The 18,696-nt window shown below is 44.7% G+C and overlaps 1 protein-coding gene and 1 long non-coding RNA gene across 9 annotated transcripts in view; one reads left to right on the top strand and one right to left on the bottom strand.

The window, feature by feature from the left end:
- The window catches only part of LOC116832509 (uncharacterized), a 174,117-nt gene extending 164,713 nt beyond the window's left edge, over positions 1 to 9,404 (bottom strand). For 2 of the 3 annotated variants that reach the window (XR_012655319.1, XR_004375464.2), the window contains exon 1: positions 9,249 to 9,404. This is a non-coding gene — a long non-coding RNA (uncharacterized LOC116832509). Of the gene's footprint in view, positions 1 to 9,234 lie in introns of all 3 variants that reach the window. The other variant, XR_012655320.1, reaches the window with a different exon arrangement.
- Positions 1 to 18,696, top strand: part of NEDD9 (neural precursor cell expressed, developmentally down-regulated 9) — a 152,550-nt gene that overhangs the window by 86,869 nt on the left and 46,985 nt on the right. The window contains exon 1 of one of the 6 annotated variants that reach the window (XM_075062842.1): positions 11,148 to 11,970. The exons of 2 other annotated variants lie outside the window; for them this stretch is intronic. In XM_075062842.1, coding sequence (XP_074918943.1) covers positions 11,935 to 11,970 — 36 coding nt within the window. In that variant the 5' untranslated portion in view covers positions 11,148 to 11,934. Of the gene's footprint in view, positions 1 to 11,147; positions 11,971 to 17,220; positions 17,840 to 18,119; positions 18,400 to 18,696 lie in introns of those variants that run through there. 3 more of the 6 variants (XM_075062846.1, XM_032793273.2, XM_075062845.1) reach the window with 3 other exon arrangements.

Genomic DNA, 18,696 nt, shown 5'->3' with positions numbered 1-18,696 from the left:
CAGGAATCAACGTGGGAGTACACAGAGAGGAACAAGAGGTCACATTATGAAGGAGTGGTACATATACTTTAGCAGGGGCGTTACGGTGAGAAGGAGGAGTGCTTTGGCTAGACTAGATCACATCTCAATTAGTTTTAAATCACCACCTCTTTCTCAAGATTTCTAGCACTGCCTACTTTAGCTCAGAATAGAAATAATATTAATTATTATTTGTATTGTGCCTAAACCAGAAGAACCCCCTTATCTTGTGGTATTTCAGCACTTCAGGTTCCAGGTTTAGTTAGAAGCACAACGTGCAGAAAATTAGAGAAAGACTTCAACCAAAACTTTACATCCAAATACCCTGCGTTTGGAAACATTGAGCTCCATATCAAAATGTGCAGCTTTGACCTATTTCTAGTGAAGATGAAAAATAATGAGGGAGAGGGGAAAAGCTAACAATCTTTTCACTGCCTGCAAAAAACTCAAACATTCAGCATCTCAGTCTCAATTTAGAGTTAGAGGCCAACAAAGGTTCAAAACAGATTCATGTTGTTACTAGCTAGGATTCAGCAATGCATGTAAGCCCATGCTTAACTTTACCCACTTAGGTGCTTTGCTGAAGAGAGATGGGTATTGGTCTGCTAAACCTAGGGTTGTGAGCTCAATCCTCAAGAGGGCCACTTAGGGATCTGGGGTAAAATCAGTCCTTAGTCCTGCTAGTGAAGGCAGGGGGCTGCACTTGATGACCTTTTGGGGTCCCTTCCAGTTCCATGAGATAGGTATATCTCCATATATTTTTATTTTATGTGCTTAACTTTAAGCATGTGTTTAACTCCTTTGTTGAAAAGGGGCCTAGAGCTAACCACCCAATAGTCTAATCCTCCAAACCCATTTCAGGGCATAAAATGTTGTTTAGATTGATATTTTTAGATATATTTTAATGGAATATTTTGTGAGTATCCCCTGTGCTGTGCTGTCTGAGTTTTTTTTTTTTTTTTTAAACGGTTAGCAATGCATCACAGTATGGCTGCTGTTTAAATATTTGCCTGAAAAAAATGTAGTCTGTGTTTAAGAAAAGTGGTTTGGCACAAACTGGACATTTTCAAACATCCATTTACCAGATGGAACACTTATTTTTTTAATTGAACAAAAGTGGAATGCTTCTCAATACATGGGACTGTTTACTAGGTTTCTTCTTACCAACGCATCGTATGGCATGCTATAATAAGATATCACTGAGCTCCTTAAAGGTTGCGGTTTTTTGAAAGTCTGTCAGTTTTCTAACAACAACAAAAGAGCAGTAAATAGATTCTACAATAGCATGATGGAAAAATGTGCTAAAGTATTTCCATAAATCAAATGTAGCACTTTGGCAATAGCTCTGAGGCAGTAACTTTTGTAAATTAGGACCAGATGATTTTAAAATAGAAACTTACATAAATTTATGGTGTGATTATTTTTCTCTTTTAACACAAGTTTGTCTGTCTTCACAAAGTTACTTTGGCTGTTAAGCATGATGTGAATTGGTATTTTAGAAGCATATTTTTGTGATTTATCATACCCACGTAAATTGAGAGAACATTTTAAATATAAAAACAAAAAAAGAGGATATTTTCAGAAGCACAAAGAGGACTGAAGCACCCAATTCCCATTGGCTTCCAATGGGAATTAGATGCCTAACTTTCCTTTTGCCTTTGAAAATCTCCCTCTTATTGTTTTGCATAAAAATGGAAAATTCAACTCCCCATTTCTTTCACACTGTCCTCATTTCCTTGTTTATTTTTCTTCTCCTCCCTCCTTGTACACAAAATTTCAAGACACTTCTCCTTTCCCCTCTTCCTCCTCCTCCCCAGCCATTAAAGTTTCTACAAATGTAGTTGTTCCTAGTTTGTCTGCTTTTGCCAGTTAGTTTGAGGTGGATGGCAGCACACAAGCACCTTAGGTCCATCCTTTTCTCATTGCAGTGATCATTCTAAGCCTGTCAGCAATAGAAAAAGGAACCTCGGTGATAAATGGAATGGTAGCAATGCCAGATGGGACATTTCACCCATTATCATCTCGTTCTAATTCAAATCTTTCAACACTGCATACATATACTGTGTACACGTTCTCCTAACCCAGGGTTGTGCAAACTATGGCCCAGGGACCACATCCAGCCCTTCAGATGTTTTAATTTGGCATTTGAGCTCCCGTTAGGGAGTAAGGTCTGGGACTTTCCTCACTCCAGTCAGGTAGCGAGGTTGGCCCTGCTCTGTGCATGCTGTGGCTCTGCACAGCTCCTGGAAACAGTAGTATGTCCCCGCTCCGGCTCCCAGGGGCCTCTGCACATTGCCCCCTGCTCCAAGTGCTGCCCCCGCAGCTCCCATTGGCGAGGAACCATGGCCAATGGGAGCTACAGGGGTGGCGCATGCGAACAAGGCAATGCACAGAGCTGCCTAGCCATGCCTCTGCATAGGAGCCAGAGTCAGGACATGCTGCTGCTTCCGGGAGCTATTTGAGGTAAATGCTGCCTGGAGCCTGCACCCCTGCCCCCTCTCCTAGGCCCCAACTACCTGCCCCAGCCCTGATCCCCCTCCCACCATCCAAACCCGTAGGTCTCAGCCCAGAGCCCCCTCCTGAACCCTAAACTCCTCATTTCTGGCCCCACCGCAGAGCCCGCACCTCCAGCCGGAGCCCTCACCCCCTCCCACACCTCAATCCCCAGTTTCATGAGCATTCATGACCCAGCATACAATTTCCATACCCAGATGTGGCCCTTGGACCAAACTTTGCCCACTCCTCTCCTAACCCATGGCTGGCCTTAATGTTAGTGGGGAATCAGGTAGCTGTCTAGAGCATAGAAAACCAGGGGACTGCTATTTGATTTAATATAATTGCTCATTGTCTGGGAAAGAACTGCCAAAATCTGACCTACCAGGTTGCCTTTTAGCAAACACCATACCTGACAATCCTTCACTGGGCTAGGAGTCTCTAGAATAATCTCTCACATGCCCAGCACCATGGCACCCCGTGTACTAATGGTTAAATAGCCCCCTAACTTTGAGGAGTATCTTTGCCCAGGTCAGGGCCGGCTTTAGGCCAATTCCCCCAAATCAGGCCCCGCGCTTAAGAGGGCCCGGCACCCAGTGGCAGAGCTGCTGGGGGATGGGACAAGTGGCCGAGAATCCTTTCCCTGGCTAGAAGCTCCTTTTTAATTTTTACTCACTCGGCAGTGCTCTGGGTCTTCGGCGGCAGGTCTTTTAATGCCACTGAAGACGCAGAGCAAGTGAAGGACCCGCCACTGAAGACTCAGACTGCTGCCCGGAGAGCACAAGCCCCACATGTTTTTTTACGTGTTTGTTTTTTTTAGTCATCCCTGCCGGGGCCTTGCCGAAACTGTTTGAATCGGGCCCCACCCTTCCTAAAGCCGGCCCTGGCCCAGGTATTTTTACAGCATTTACCTATTATCCAGAGAGGGGAAAGTTGCTCAAATTCTCTCAAAGCCATTTTTATATTAGAGTCGTCTCTCTAAAGCCTGAAGCTCAGGAAGTCTGGGCAGTGCCTCCCCACCACAAAATTTCATCCTCTAATATAATCAACTGAAGGGAACCCATTCATGTATTCCAGTCAAGTTAAAGAGGCAGCTCTGAGTAGCAATGATCTAATGCAGAGCCCAAAAATTTGAGGACTAATGGATTTAAATCCCCATTTAAACCATAACTGAAAAGTCTGAAGTTCAGCATAATTACATTGCATCATGAGGGGCAATGTTTAGGGAGCTGTGACCAAGTGGGAATGTTCTTAATGTTTACTCTCAATACTGTGTGGGTGCCTCAGTTTCCCCTATGCATTTCTTAAGGATCTAGGTGGTGGGATAAGGGTGTGTGATTGTTGCAGAGCCCTAGAGGGCAGGGGTGTGCAGGGATCTGCACAGAAAATGGCCGACACCCTGTCTCCTGGCAACTGATGGCCTCAGCCCCTCCCCTGCAAGGTGCCAACTGAAGGTGTTGGAGAACAAAGATATCAGGTGGCCTCCTTGCCTGGGAAAGAGAAAAAGGCCAGAAGAGGAACTGGGGTGGGGTGGGGAGTGTCAGTTTGGAGCTGGCTGGGGAAATGGAGGGATGCCCAGAACCGGGGTCTGGGCTCCCGACCCCCCAAAATGGACCTGACTGAGGGGTCCTGTTTTCTGTACCTACAAGCTCTGTTTTGGACTGTGTTCCTGTCATCTAATAAACCTTCTGTTTTACTGGCTGGCTGAGAGTCATAGTGAATAGCAGGAAGTGGGGGAATGCAGGGCCCTGACTCCCCCACACTCTGTGACAGGAGCTACCACTGAATTGCTCTCATAGCTTTCCCTGTATGCGCTTTATGGAACAATGCTTGCTTCAGTTCAGGCTTCTCTTCCCTACCTGCGGCAGGGCAAAGTATGGGCCTGCTGCTCTTTGTTAAAGAGACAGACAATCTATCTTCAATGTTCTCTCCTCACCACACACGCTTTACTAAGCAGAGTCAAATACATTAAAGTCAAGGCTCAGGCCACTGCAGTTTGTGTCCCAAGTCCTGGTCCCAGCAAAGTCAATGGGAGTTTTGCCAGTGAGAAGAGGATTTGGTCTCCCCTCCCCCTCTTTGGCTACCATATCAATGCAGGTGTCCAGAGTTATGAATGGCAGCAGTAAAAAAGAGAAGGAACAAAGTCCCCATTTGTGTTCTTTTCCTGTATTGTTTACTGAGAATCCTGTAAACAGGGCAATACATTGTTCTTTTCTCTAAAAAAGTATTAGACTTAACTCTTGTTAGAGTGAGAGCCAATCCCTTCCCCCCCCCCCCCAAAAAAAAAAAAATAATCAGCCAGTCTCCTTTAAAGAATAATTATGGGAGCAAGAACATCAATAGATTTAGATGGCAGCAAAGACATGCATTTTTAAACAATCTTCATGGGAAGGGGGTTCACACTGAGACTGAACTGAGATTTTTAACAAGCCACCAAAAATGTAAAGTCAAATAAACTGAAGCATCATCCTCTGCTATTATGGGATTAATCTAGCTCCCAATGAAATTAATGAGAAGCTTTCCATTGGCTTCAGTGGAACCTGGATCCGCCCATGAAGAGGAAGTAGCTATCTTCCCATTATATGCCCTCCATCCAACTTTCCCCAATAGAAACCAATCCTCCTGAAATTTCTCAAGCCACATCTCATTCCAAAGTAGAAATTTTATGGGAAGTTTGGGGAGAAAGCCAAAGGGTATTTTTAAAAATTTCCCTTCTTGACTTTTTAGATTTTTTTTTTTTTAAATTAACTTTTACTTGGACTCATCCACAAAATGAGCTGGCCTACGGACTCCGCATGAGGGGGGCTGGCCTCGCTGAGAAGTGACTTTTAGGGCTTTGAGGGGGCTGCCTGGGAGGAATTATGAAGGTAATGCAGTTTGTTTACACTAAGGTAGGAAGGGGGAAATGTTAACTAGAGGCTCCTGAAAGCAAGGATACAAAGAAGGCTGGAGGACAGGCTCCGAGTATGGGGGAAAGTGGCAGTCCTTGCCTAGCCCACTCACAGGAGCTGGAATGGAGGAGGATGTGAAAAACTCAAGGACTATGTCCTTCAAAAGAGACTTAGGTTAAGGACTGTGGGGTTTTTGCCCCGCTGACGCAAGCCAACCTTTGCTGTTTTGCTCTCTTTTTGGACCACGCTGTAGACAGTTCTGGTCCTGACTCCCTGTGCTCTGGCCAGGGTGCAGAAATTCTCTGCAGACATGTACAGATTTTAAAGTGGCAGGATGCAGTCAGGGCCGGCTCTAACTTTTTTGCCACCCCAAGCAAAAAAAGCACTGCTCCACCATAACCCCCGAGTGCCTCACCACAACACCCCCGAATGCCACGCTGTCCCGTCGAAACACCCCCAAGTGCCTCCCTGCCCCACCGAAACACCCCCAGAGTGCCCCACCGCTACGCTGCCCCACCCAAACATCCCCTTCTGAGCGCCGCGCCGCCCTGCCCCACCGAAACTACCCCTCCTGACTGCACTGCCCTGCCGAAACAAACAACCCCCAAGTGCCGCCTGGCCGAAACAAACAAACAAAAAAACCTTGTGCGCCGCTCCGCTGAACCAAAAAAAAAACCAAACCAATCCTGAATGCCGCCCTGCTACCCGAAGATTGGCCGCCCCTTACAAGGTGCCACCTCAAGCACTTACTTGGCTGGCTGGTGCCTGAAGCCGGCCCTGGATGCAGTATTTTGATTCTCCCCACCCACTTACCTTCCTTATTCTTCCCACTCTTTCTGGTTACCTGTAGCTACAGTCTAAGCTGCTTTCATATGCAGATGTTTTCACATGCGTGGAGAGAAAACCTTAAAAGGTTTAGATAATACAAGTGGACCTCCTACAGACTGCAGGTACGGACGGATTGTATGTGGAGTGGAGAAAATCTGAGACAGAGTACAGAGCGGGGCCAGTGGCATAGGTGCTGACTTTTAGTTTTTCCTGGGGTGCTCCACTCCCATTCTGCCTCAAGGCCCCACCCCCACTCCACCACTTCCCCCTGAGGCCCTGCTGTCACTCTGCTTCTTTCTGCCCCGCTCCATCCCACCTCTTCCCATCCCCTCCAGCCTCTCTCCCAAGACCCCTGCCAGCCCACCACTTGCTGCCTTCCACCCACCTCCAAGCACCCCCCACAGCTGCCAAACAGCTGATTGGCAGCGCCACTGAATAGCTGTGGCTGCTGAGCGCTATTTTTTCCCCCTGGGTGCTTGAGCCCTAGAGCACCCATGGAGTCAATGGCTATGGCCAGTGGACTGAAATGATAGACATGGACTGGGGTCGCATGGAGCCAACTGTGTTACTTGGTATGGGGTAGGGAGCTGGAGACTGGTGTGCTTGGACAGGGGGAAGAGCCTGGCAGGATACGGAAGGAGGGGCAGGTGAACATGGGGCATGGAGCCTGCTAACAAATGGCAATTATTTATCTAGGATAGTTGTGGAATACTTAATTTCCAATCCATAAAATGTTAAATACTGAAAGTGTTCAGTATGGAGAAAAATTGTCCCCTCCACTTCCAGCCACTGTCCACTACCCCCATCGCCTACTCATGAAAAACTTCTCCACTCCTACACACCTTCCCAGGGACTTGCCAAGGTCTACAGGAAAGAAATTTCCCTTTGCTGAGCCTCTTGATAACTATCTCTGGGCAGCAGAACTACCATCCTGCAATCCTAATATGCCAAACCCATTTAAGCTTTAGATGCTCATTTAAAGGAACCTGGAAAATTCCCCAGCAAGAACAACATTGCTATGGCATCCTGACTGAACTCCACTGAAACCCACCCACACTCAACTTTTGGTCTTGTTTTAATAATTTTATTATTTGGGGAGAAGTGAATAGCATACACCACTTGTCCTATATATCATTGATTAAGAAGTATAGATTGGACCAAACTGTAACTCTGCATCTCCCCAAATTCTGGAGCAGCTCTGATCAGGATCTGAACTTTTTGATAGTTAGGCTTATTTCTGTAATCAGTTAAACTAGGCTCCAGAATCTGACCATGCCTAAATCGTGGGGTATTTCAAAGTAACATGAATCTTATTCCTAACTACATATGTTGGAGCCCCCTCTAATTTAAAGAGCTGCTGCTGTGTTATGGAAGTGTTTGATGCTGAGCAACATCAGAGGGTTGTGCTTATTGTGCTTCATCCACACTAGCATGAGTTAGCAAGTGTTCTGCATTCTCATTAATCACGTTATTTTTCTCAGCTTTTCTTCTGAAGAGTATTTTTTTCCCCCTTTTGGCATTAGCGGGCTGAATGGCATGCAATCCACGCTTCTGGAGGCAAGTCTCTTTTTTAATCCAGGTATTAAAGCTATTACTGCCAGCAGGAAAACAAAAGAGGGTATTCTACAGGCAGGATTGGTAAACTGCTTTGTTTGCTTCAGAAATGAATGAGTCTTTCAAAGTATCTTTGGAAGCAACAGGCTAGCGAGGCCTGCATCCTTACATTCCATTCCTTCTCCAGTTTTCTCCACATACCATGGATTCTTTCTGCCCTCTCAATAACACTGGTTTGTGGGCAGAGGGACACTGGGAACATAGTTAGCCTCACAGCGACTTAGAACAAGAACTGCCTACAGTGATGACAGTTTCTTCAGTCCCTCTGTCCCAGCAACAGCAGCATTAGCATTATATCAAACATTTTAGTTGGGGGACTGTAATTTGTCTCAGTTTTCTTAATAAAGGCCCTTTTCTGAGTGCCCTTCAGTGCTCAGCTGTGGTGGTTGCCACTGTGACAGAACCATTCCTCCAAAATCTTTGATAGATCTTACTGTATTAAGTTTATATGTCCTTGCGGGCTGGGGATTGTATGTAATTCTATGAGGGAGGGTCACCACAGCTCCCCCAGGAGCCAAGAACTCCAGGAGCCCAGTGTGGGGTGATTAGGCAAATTCACTCAGGTTGTAGCACCTCCAGAGAGGAAGCTCACCTTTATTAGTTCCAACAGGATTGTCCAGAGACCAAAAGACAAAGAAAGGACTTTCGATTCAAAACTGACTCAGGGCCTTTTTTTTTGACCAGCAAACAGACAGGACCTTCTGTCCAAGAGGGATCTCAATCCTTCCGAGGAAGGATTGGAAGGACTTTGGCCTACTGAGTCCCCATAAGACTGATGGGTGACTCCTGTTAAGCTTTTAGCATGAGTGTAGTGTGGCAGAGCTCCAACCTTGTCCCTGTGGGGTCTGTACTTCTAAGTAGTTTATGCTAGCCTCAGTGGCTCACTGCAATCCTCCACATAGCCCTTCTCTTTTTAGGGCCAGGGTTACAGTCTACTGAGCCCTTTTTACCATAAGCCAGCAAGGAGGTTGGTGAGAGAACTCCTACATTCTCTGTTGTCCCTGGGGGCTTATTTCAGAACAGTTTAGGCTCCTGTCCTGACAGGGGCCTGTCTTCCTTTCCCAGGAGGTGCTTCTGTAGTGGCAGGTTGCAGGGGGGAACCTGGGCCCACCCTCTACTCTGGGTTCCCACCCAGGGACCCTAATGATAGCAGCTATTGGCAGCCAACCTTTCACTGCCAGAGTTGCTACATTTCCCTGGGCCACTTCCCCACAGCTCTCCTACTTCTCCCTTCTTCACTCTTACCTTAGGGCTCCCTTACTGATGGCTTGAGTGTGTCTTCATTAGCCAGCCCTTCAGCCACACTTCCTCTCCTCTGGCTCTCCCCAGCCTGACTGGAGTGAGCCTTTTATAGTACCAAAAGGGCCTTAGAGTCAGGTGTTCACATTACCTTAATGGACTCACCCCACTCTTTGCAGGTTAATTGGAGACAGGTGTTCTCATTAGTCTGGAGCAGCCTCTGCTCTGGTCAGTCAGGGAACAGAAAACTGCTAATCCAGTGGCCAGAATATCTGCCTTTGACTACTTTGTAGTACCCAACTGGCCTGGGTCTATCACAGTAGGTTCTTTCACTGTTTTTGGGGGTTCCCTCTGTCATGCTTTCATGTTAAGAATAAATGTGCTTGTTGATAAATAGCTGTTTCATGACTTGTGATTGCTGGCAATTATGCTGTTTGTAGCCTTCAAAGAGACAGTAAAACATAGATAGAGGCCTGTTTAGGCAGTCTGGTTTGCTGGAGATATCACAGAGTAGGCAGGGAGCTGTGCTGTGGAAAAACCCTGGTCATGGGGGACAGAAACAACACAGAGAGGTGATATGTAAGAAGTTGGGAGCTAGAACACATGTCCTTGAGGGACTACAGAGCGATAATATAGGTGCAGTTGCCCTGAAGTGTGACAACTATCTTTTTCAATGAATTCCTCCTGCTGCTGCTACTTTGAAACCCCTTACTGAAATGTGATCATGTGCACTGTACGGTCTGAGACATTGAAGCAGCTACCCTGAATGGGTCTGAAAGAGCTATTTTATCCCATTCCAAACCTGCAAGCAACATGCAGCACTGGGGTGAAGATAAATTTAATTCATTCCGATTTTATTTTCTTATTTTTCAGAGTGGGGAAGTGCCCCAGGTACTCTACTAGTAAAGCCTCCACTGCTTTCCTCTCCTCTCTGCATTCTTGCTACTCACATTCCTCTTTATAAAGCTCCTGCCATTCTCATCCATACAATCTTTCTGGTTAAAGAAAAAAATGACACTTCTTCCAGCCCTTTGGCTTGTAAGGAGTTGCACAGAAGATAGCAGCAAAGAATCCTGTGGCACCTTAACAGACGTTTTGGAGCATGAGCTTTCGTGGGTGAATACCCACTTCATCAGATGCATGTAGTGGAAATTTCCAGGGGCAGGTATATATATGCAAGCAAGCTAGAGATGATAAGGTTAGTTCAATCAGGGAGGATGAGGGCCCGCTGTCTAAGCAGTTGAGTGTGAAACCATGGGAAAGAAACCTTGGTTCTGTTAAGTGTGGCAAGCCTCCAGTTTTGTTTTATATCCTGAGCTTGAGGTGTCTATTGCGATGAATTCTGAAGTCGCAGTGTTTCTCGTTTGTAGTCTGTTTATGAAGTTTTTTTTGCTGCAGGATGGCCACTTAGGTCTGCTATTTGTTAGTGGCCAGTGGATGGTTGAATGTGTTTCTGCGCTATCAGGTTTTATTTGTATATTGCATTCCTATATCTGATTTGTTGATCCATTTATCTATTTACTGTAGAGAACTGTCCAGTTTGGTCCGATGTACATGCTATGCAGGGGCCTATGTGCTGGATAGATGGCGTTTTATATCATATGGTTGATCGTGCGTGAATGAACTGTAGGTTTGATTTTTGGTGTGGCTGATTTCTGGTTAGGTCCATCTTGATGGTTCACTGGTGGTAGATATTGGCGGCAAGTTGGCATCAGAGGTTTGGTCATGGATTGGTTACCTGAGCTTAGAGGTACTATTTTGGTGCGTGTGCAGTTATCTGGTAGCAAATATTACAGTGTTGGCAGTTGTCTGGGGCGAGGTACTGCCCTGCACCCAAGGCCTGTGAAAGTGGTGGTCATTGTCCAGGAGATTTTGTAGATCCGCGATGATGTGTTGGAGGGTTTTACGGGGTACTGTATGTGATGGCCAGTGAGTCCTGTCGGTTTCTTTCTTGGGTTTGTCTTGCAGTAGGAGGCTTCTGGGTACACGTCTGGCTCTGTTGATCTGTTTCCTTATTTCCTCATGCGGGTATTGTAGTTTTGAGAGTTTTGTAGTTTGTACTGTTTGGCTGTCCCTGGAACCAGATCGATACCCAGAAGATACTTGGAGAGAACTTGGATAGATATATACACATAAGCTTGCAAAACTAGGCTTGAAAGCTTGAGAGAAGAGCTGTTATCTCAAGATTTCTGGTCATTCCAATTCTGAACAGATACAACATTTCAGGTTCTCAAAGGATTCGCTTTGAGCTTGATTGGGGTGGTTCTAAGTGGAGGCTAGATAAGCAGCCGCCTGCCTGCAGGACCACATATTAAAGAGTACCCATTGGACAGCATTCAGACAGTTCTGATCATCCAATGACAGACCAGTCCTGATCAGCTCCTTCTAGGTTTGGAGATTCTGCTCACCTATTTACTCCTCCAAGAAGGTGCCACAATTTGGGTGTGGTGACGGTTTTTGGCTTTTAGAGATAGGTCAGATCTTTGTGTGCCAGCTGCAACAGCACTTCTGTTGAAGCATCCCTGCAAGCAATGACAAGGATTCTGGGACACATTTGGAACATAAGGTCTGTTTCTGCTAAGTAACGTGCAGCAAGAAAGGAACTCCATTTGGAGGAAGAAATGACAGAGGCACTGGTCAGAATCAGCAAGAGAGCAATGTGAACAGTCACTAACTTTCGTCTTTGACTACAGCATCCAGGCCTCCACAGCATGATCTAAATTTGGTTCTAAAAGGGAATGAAGATTCGGAGAGGGAAGTGCCTTTCATATTTTATCCAAATTGGTTCACCTGTCATTTAGACACCTTTCTTTAGACCAGACTGTTGGTTTAGAGGTAGAACCATGCTGGAATGCTCCAGTTCCAACCTTCTTCCAAGATTCCTCAGGTTAACAGGGGCTGGGTTCATTCTGAAAGCATCAGAGCTGGCCTCTGGGTGGGAGAGCACCTTTATGTTTCCATTGCCATTTGAAGCAGCACTGTCAAACTGAAGAGAGCTGCATTACCCCCATTTGAGCAGATGGAGGGTCACCAAGAAGGGTGTTCAGGGGTGGCTTGGGAACTTAAATGAGAGAATCCTGGAGAACCTCTGCATAAAAAGCCCTTTGCTGAAGAATTTGAGGGAGCAGCTTTTTTTGTGCTTTATTGTGAATGGATGTGGGATGTCAGTGAGATTATTTCATTTATTTTAGGAAACATACTGTTCCAAAACAAGACAAGTAAGCTAGAATTGTGGTAAAATGACAACAAATAATCCTCTAAATAGAAGGAAAAAAAATTGTCTCTAGCCACTTAATATTCCTCCTTATTTGATCTTTGCATATAAACTTAGCATCTACAGGAAACCACTGCCTATAACTCCTTCTAGCAAGACAGGTCCTCATTGCTAATTCATGACATGAATTGTTTCTGTCTGTTCAGTATTAAAGATGAGTGGAAAAAATTCCCACAATTGGCCAAAATGGGGAACAATTACCTTTTTTGTGTGCTTTGCTGAAACACAGACGACGTGATGAGTTTCTCTCAAATGTTTTGCTTTTTTGGGTGAAAATTAAAAGTCATTGTCATAGTTCCTTTTTCACTTTGGGGGAGGAGGCATGAAAAAAGAACCTCTCAGCAGCCTCTCTGTCCGATAAAGGAGAGGGAAATGTAGGGGGCTGCCCAGGCCAGAGGTATATTTTTGTTATTTCCCTCATGAAAACAGTAACAAATTTGCCCAGCGGATCAAACTCCACCATTTTGGTGGTGGATGAAACTATCTTATAGTGAAGTAATTCCATTCCCCAGATAACTCCACTGAGGACTACTCCTGCAGTTCTCATGCCAAAGGAAACATGGTCTGCATAGGGGCTATAGGATCAGGCCCTGTATACGGACATTCATTCACTATAGTCAGAACTGTAATTTGCACACTGAAATGCAGTTGCACTATATCCATGTTCATTTTTAAGCCAAATCCTTAGGCCCACTAATAAGATTGTAAGGGGTGCAGATGTTACTTACTGCTGCATAATGCTGTCTAATGGACAGCATAGGTGCTGGAACTAGGGGTGCTGCTGCATCCCCTGGTTTGAAGTGGTTTCCATTATATGCAGAGTTTATAGTATGTTTCAATAGCTCTCAGCACCCCACTCTAAAAATTGTTCCGGCACCCCTGATGGACAGTCAGGCTTTGTGCAGAAGAAGGGTAGCTCAGTGCGGCTACAGTGACATCAGTCTCCCAAAGGGCCCTCCACAGGCACTGGTTTCTCTCTAGCTTCCCCATGGCAAAAGGGTCACAAGGATGTGGAGACCCCTTGCATTTTTTTTAAAGTTACTCTCTCTTCAAAGGTATCTGTCTGCTGTTCTTCTCCCACCAATTGTCATAGGGTTGTTCTTTGCTGATTTGCTTCAATAGGTCCTGCCCTCTTTCTGGCTGATGTATCTGTTTCACAGCTGTTTTTCAGAGATCCTTGTTGTGGACCACGTAGCCCATTCAATCTAACCTCCTTGGCTGACACTCATCTGTTCTAGCTCTGGCACTGAAGGGGATCTTGCTCCTCTGATACCATTCTTCACTAAAATACCTGACTCCCAGATTTGGCATTCAAGAAGCGAGTGAGGAGGATGCAGACACAGATGAAGTCATAGGGCTTATTCTCCACTCCACCGGCAGCGTAGCGTCATGACAACAAAGTAGAGAATCAGGGCCGTTGACTGTGCTCTGGAGGGAAATTCAATGGTCACTTTCCATAAGTTGCCCTCCTAAGAATTTGAATAGGGTTCTGTAAATATAAATCCAGGCCACACAGCGCAAGTTGGCTCTGTACTACAGAGTCTGGTAAAGCCAGGATTTCATCTCATAAGCATGTTATGCTGTATAACTTAGCTGATCTGTCAAGACAACAGTCTCAAAACTTTCCAAAACTATGCCAGTAATACAATATTAGGCAATGAAGACATTGCAATCTATGAGGTCATTAAGAAAAGCTAAGTAGCTGTACTAACCACAAATATACCCTTTATACAGGTAGGTCTAATTTTTCAGCAGTGTGTCAGGATTACAGGATCACATTTACAAATGCCTCTTTCAAGTTGTATCTAATTTCTGACATTCATGGTGTGTTGGGGAAACTCACCCCTATTGCAGATTGTGCTGGGAGTGTTGCATTAAGAAGGAGCATTTCACCCTTGGGGAAATTAAAAACCACCTCAAAGCAAACCTGAGATGCTAAATGGAGTAGGCCAGAGCGAGGAAGGGCATGTCTGAAAACACAGAGCAATAAGATACTGATTTGCTTTAATGGGGGAGCAGCAGAGTTTTTGATCTAGCTTTCCTTTACAATATTAGTTTATGTATGTATTTCTTCTATTTTTTTTATTTTTTTTTTATTTTTTTTATTTTTTTACAGTGACAAGCTCCCTTTCAGTATTGTTGGCCACTTGGACTTTGAGGTTTGACACCCCAAAATTTAATCCCAGCATAGTCCATACAAGCTTTTAATATACACTATGCAGAGTAACAAACTGCTTCCTTGAATGTTTTTTGCCTTTGACAAAAAGTTTTTATTAATATGCATATAGGGAACACATTAACAGTGGACAGGGCATTTTAAATAAATCAAAAGAAAAATCTTTAAAACACAAGGCAGGTTGTCAGATCTTTATGCTTGTGTTTAGTTTTCACTGGCTGCAGAGCACTCTGAACATGAAAAACACCAGTTACATGCTGCTAAGCATTATTATTGCTGTGTCAACAGGGAAACAGATGCATTGTGGGTTTAAGTTTAGGAAAAGCCAGTAACATAGTTCTATGCATCTGAAGTACTTATCTTGCCCTGCCTGGGTGTCTCACAATCTAATGTATTTATTCTCATAACACCCCTATGAGAGAGGGAAGATTATTATACCCATGTTGTAGATGAGAAAACTGAGTAACAAAGAGGCGTGTCCAAGGTCACACAGGGAGTCTATGGTGGAACAGGAAATTAAAGCTGGGACTCCCAAATCCCAGATTAATTCCCTGACCTCTAGATTATCCTTCCTCCTTTAGGAGGGTAGCCTAGAAGGAACTGTTTGCATCCTCTCATAAAAGCCTCAGGGAGTCAAGCAGAAAGATCAGAGGAGGTCAGGCCCGAAAGAGAGACTCAGACTTTCACTACAATTACAGTCAATTCATACAGGTCTATAGGATACATTTAATCATCCGAATATTTTTCAAATGGTCCTTGGCTATTTGCTTTCTCTGATTTATGTGGACACAAAACAATTTTAATTATCCTTTTCAGGCTATTCTAAGTATTTTTGATGTTCTTCTAATCATTAGGAATAATTCCATCTAACATCCATAGTAATGTCACATTTGTTAACTGTTGAACATTTCAGTATTTGGTAAATTGACATGGAATAACTGTTCTATGTATAAACTAATTCACATAATTTCTCTGAAAACTTGCAGTGAAAAAACAAACCAACAAAACCAGAAGTCCAAGCAATAGCAATGTTAAGTGTCAGAGTATTAGACTGTGAGCACAATTATAATGCAACATGGTAGGCTTCTAAAGCATCTTTATCAACACACCCAGCAGAAACTCACTAGATTTTGTGAATTATAGTCTGATTCCTGCAATTGCGCTAATATGGAGTCAATTGCAGGATCCGAGCCTTCATGAGTAAGCAAATTGGGAAACAAATGTCAAAGTTATTGTATCAAAGACATAAATTACCTTAACAAAATGAAGTATACTTTTAATTATCTGTAACAATACTTCACTGTATCTGCAAGTATAGGATCATAGAAATATACAATATTATATTTTCTATACATAATGAAAGCTTAATAATGCGACCTTGCTAGTGGCTTAGTCACATGAAAATTAGTGAGGTTCTATCACACGGTAGAAATCTTTATAGTTTGGCAATAGAAGACACTTTCTTACTCTGGAAGCAGTCTGAGTTCATCTATGACCTAGAACTTCTGGCTTAGATCCAAATTAGTCAGAAGAAGAAAAAAAATTCTTTCCAGGTTATATAGTCTAGCTGGAGTTCTTCCCACTTAAAGATTGCTAGCGTGTGAACTGGATTCATCAAGGCCTGATTAGGAGTCTAGAAGCCTCATTCATAGAATCAGGGTTAGAAGGTACTTCAGGAAGTCATCTAGTCCAACTCTGTGGCTCAGAGCAAGACCAATTCCCAGACAGATTTTTGCCTCAGATCCCTAAATGGTCTCCTCAAGTATTGAACTCACAACTGTGGGTTTAGCAGGCCAAGGCTCAAACCACTGAGCTATCCCAGGGATAAAGCATAGTACTATCAATTCACATTTTCTTCACTTCTCTTTCCTGCCTCCAGTGCTTAATTTGTGTCAGGGCTTTTCAGGGCCAGAGCCAGCTCCAGGCACCAACAAAACAAGCAGGTGCTTGGGGTGGCACATCTCTAGGGGCAGCATTCTGGTCCCAGCCATCATAGGTGCCGACTCTGGGGCATGAAGAAAAAGTGCCCCCTCTGCCCCAGCTCCGCTTCTCCCCCAGGCTTGCTGCGTGTGAAACAGCTGTTTCATGCAGCAAATCTGGGAGGGAGGAGAAGCTGAGCAGTGGGGCACTCGGGGAAGCCAGCAGTGGTAGAGCGGAGGTGAGTTGGAGCAGGGAGTGGTTCCTCTACCCCACATTACTTCCTGCGCCCCACCACCCTAGCTCACCTCCGCTCCACCTGCTCCCCTGAACTTGCTGTTGGCTCCACTTCTCCGCCCTCCCTCACCTGAGAGGGAGGGGAGAGAAGCAGCGCACCCCGGGGCGCACGCAGAGCGGAGGTGAGCTAGGACAGGAGGTCACGGGGGACCCCCAGGAAGCAATGGGGGGGGGGAATGCAGCACGCCTGGGGGAGGAGGTGGAGCTGGGGATTTGAGGAAGGGGTGGAGTTGGGGCGGGGCAAGGGGGCACAAAAAAAAGGGGTGACGGCCAAATTTATTTTTTGCTTGGAGCCGCAAAAATCCTAGAGCTGGCCCTGGTCAGGGCTGAGCCCCGGCCCCTTAGGTTTGGCAGGTCATCGTCCTGGTACCCCTGGACTTGCCGCTCAGTTATGAAAGTAAAAAAAAAAAATTGCTTGATCCATGTCACCTAATTGCTTGAGCCCGAGCACCTCTTTCCTTCCAAATTAAGCACTGCCTGTCCCCAAGTAATCACAAAGGAATTACTACCAAACGATGCTGATTTTACAAGGGTCACAGTTGAAACCAGGCATAGAGAGCATTAAAGCCAGCTTGCCCTCCAGTGTCTAATCAATATGTAAATAACAATCCTTTCCCATGCTAAGTGAACACTTGGCATTTTGATTCAAGAGATAATGATTGGACTGTTAACAGACCATCTCACTAAGCAGGAAGACAGGAATGAAAAACCTCACTGTTCAAAAAACAAAGATACAAATGTGCACACCAAGAGAATTAGCACTGGAAGAAGGACTACAAGGAAAATGTAATAGGCAGCATTCGAGAGCTCAAATTTAACAAAGTATTAATCTAAACCAATGGTGGCTGCCAGATGTATATTGTATACAGTCTGAATATCATATGTATTTCATTCTGTCTGTAAACACGGTGCACATTTTGATCATCATTAGAATAGAGTAAGTGCAGAGTACATTTCTGAGAAAGTTAGTGCTTAATCTGTCATGTCAGAAAGAATATTTTAGGGGCTTGCTTCAGTCTGACAGTCGGAGCACTTTGAACCGTGAATAGAACAAAAACACAATAGCGACCAAAAGAGATACCAGCAGGGGTGGTGAGTAAAGAGAGTACTGTAGACAGAAAGGCTTTTGTTCCCATGGTCGATTTCATGTGGAGATTGGGAGGTGAATGGCTTTGAAATGAAACTGGTTTATGAAGGAGTTGCTAGATCACAGGAAACAGGACTGTCGGAACTTGTTTTGTGAGTTGATTTCTTAAAAAATGAAGCTAATCTTTAAAAGATTTCACCCTCAATCTCTCTCACGCCCTCTCCCCTTTCGTAGTAAGTTAGAAGGGGCGTTTCAAAAGTTTGGGAGGGGGTGGGATCCATGTTACCTTGTCCCAGCAATTCTGCCCTTGTAGCCAATAGCAGGAAGCTATGCAAATAAGTTGAGTAGCCTGCCTCCAACAATCCCAACATGAGCTCAGAGACATTGAAAATTTAGCAGTACCGAGAACTCTCAAATTAGACAGGCAAACTAACTGCAATTCTGGGACTATTTTCATTTTCGTTCAATAAGACATTAAATGGGTGGAAAAATACGTGCGAACTCAATGTATGTTGTCTAGTTTCACAAGACTATTCCATATAACCCTGCAAATATGAAGTATAAGGTAAGGAAGTGGTTCCTTTGAAGGGTTTTATTATTATTATTAAAAATATGTGGGGCGGGAGCAACTTACATCTTTAATTCCAAAGGGATTCTGAGTGACAGCTCCATTCCAGTGCACTACATCAAGGAGAGGGACTGGATGAGCGGGTGTATCCCATATCGAGATTCGATGGATGTCGAGTACTTTGCTTGAAATATCCCAAGTTCTGTCTAGTTTTTAAGACTGTGTCAGGCTGTCCCTAGGCAAGCTCGCAGCTGAGTTCCTGCAACTGCTACGGATATAGCAGTAGCTCAAAGG

The sequence above is a fragment of the Chelonoidis abingdonii genome, chromosome 2 (assembly GCF_003597395.2).
Source record: "Chelonoidis abingdonii isolate Lonesome George chromosome 2, CheloAbing_2.0, whole genome shotgun sequence".
NCBI classification, from domain to species: Eukaryota; Metazoa; Chordata; order Testudines; family Testudinidae; genus Chelonoidis; species Chelonoidis abingdonii.
The sequence above is the reverse complement of the archived record's forward strand: the minus strand, read 5'-3'. Positions and strand labels throughout refer to the sequence as shown.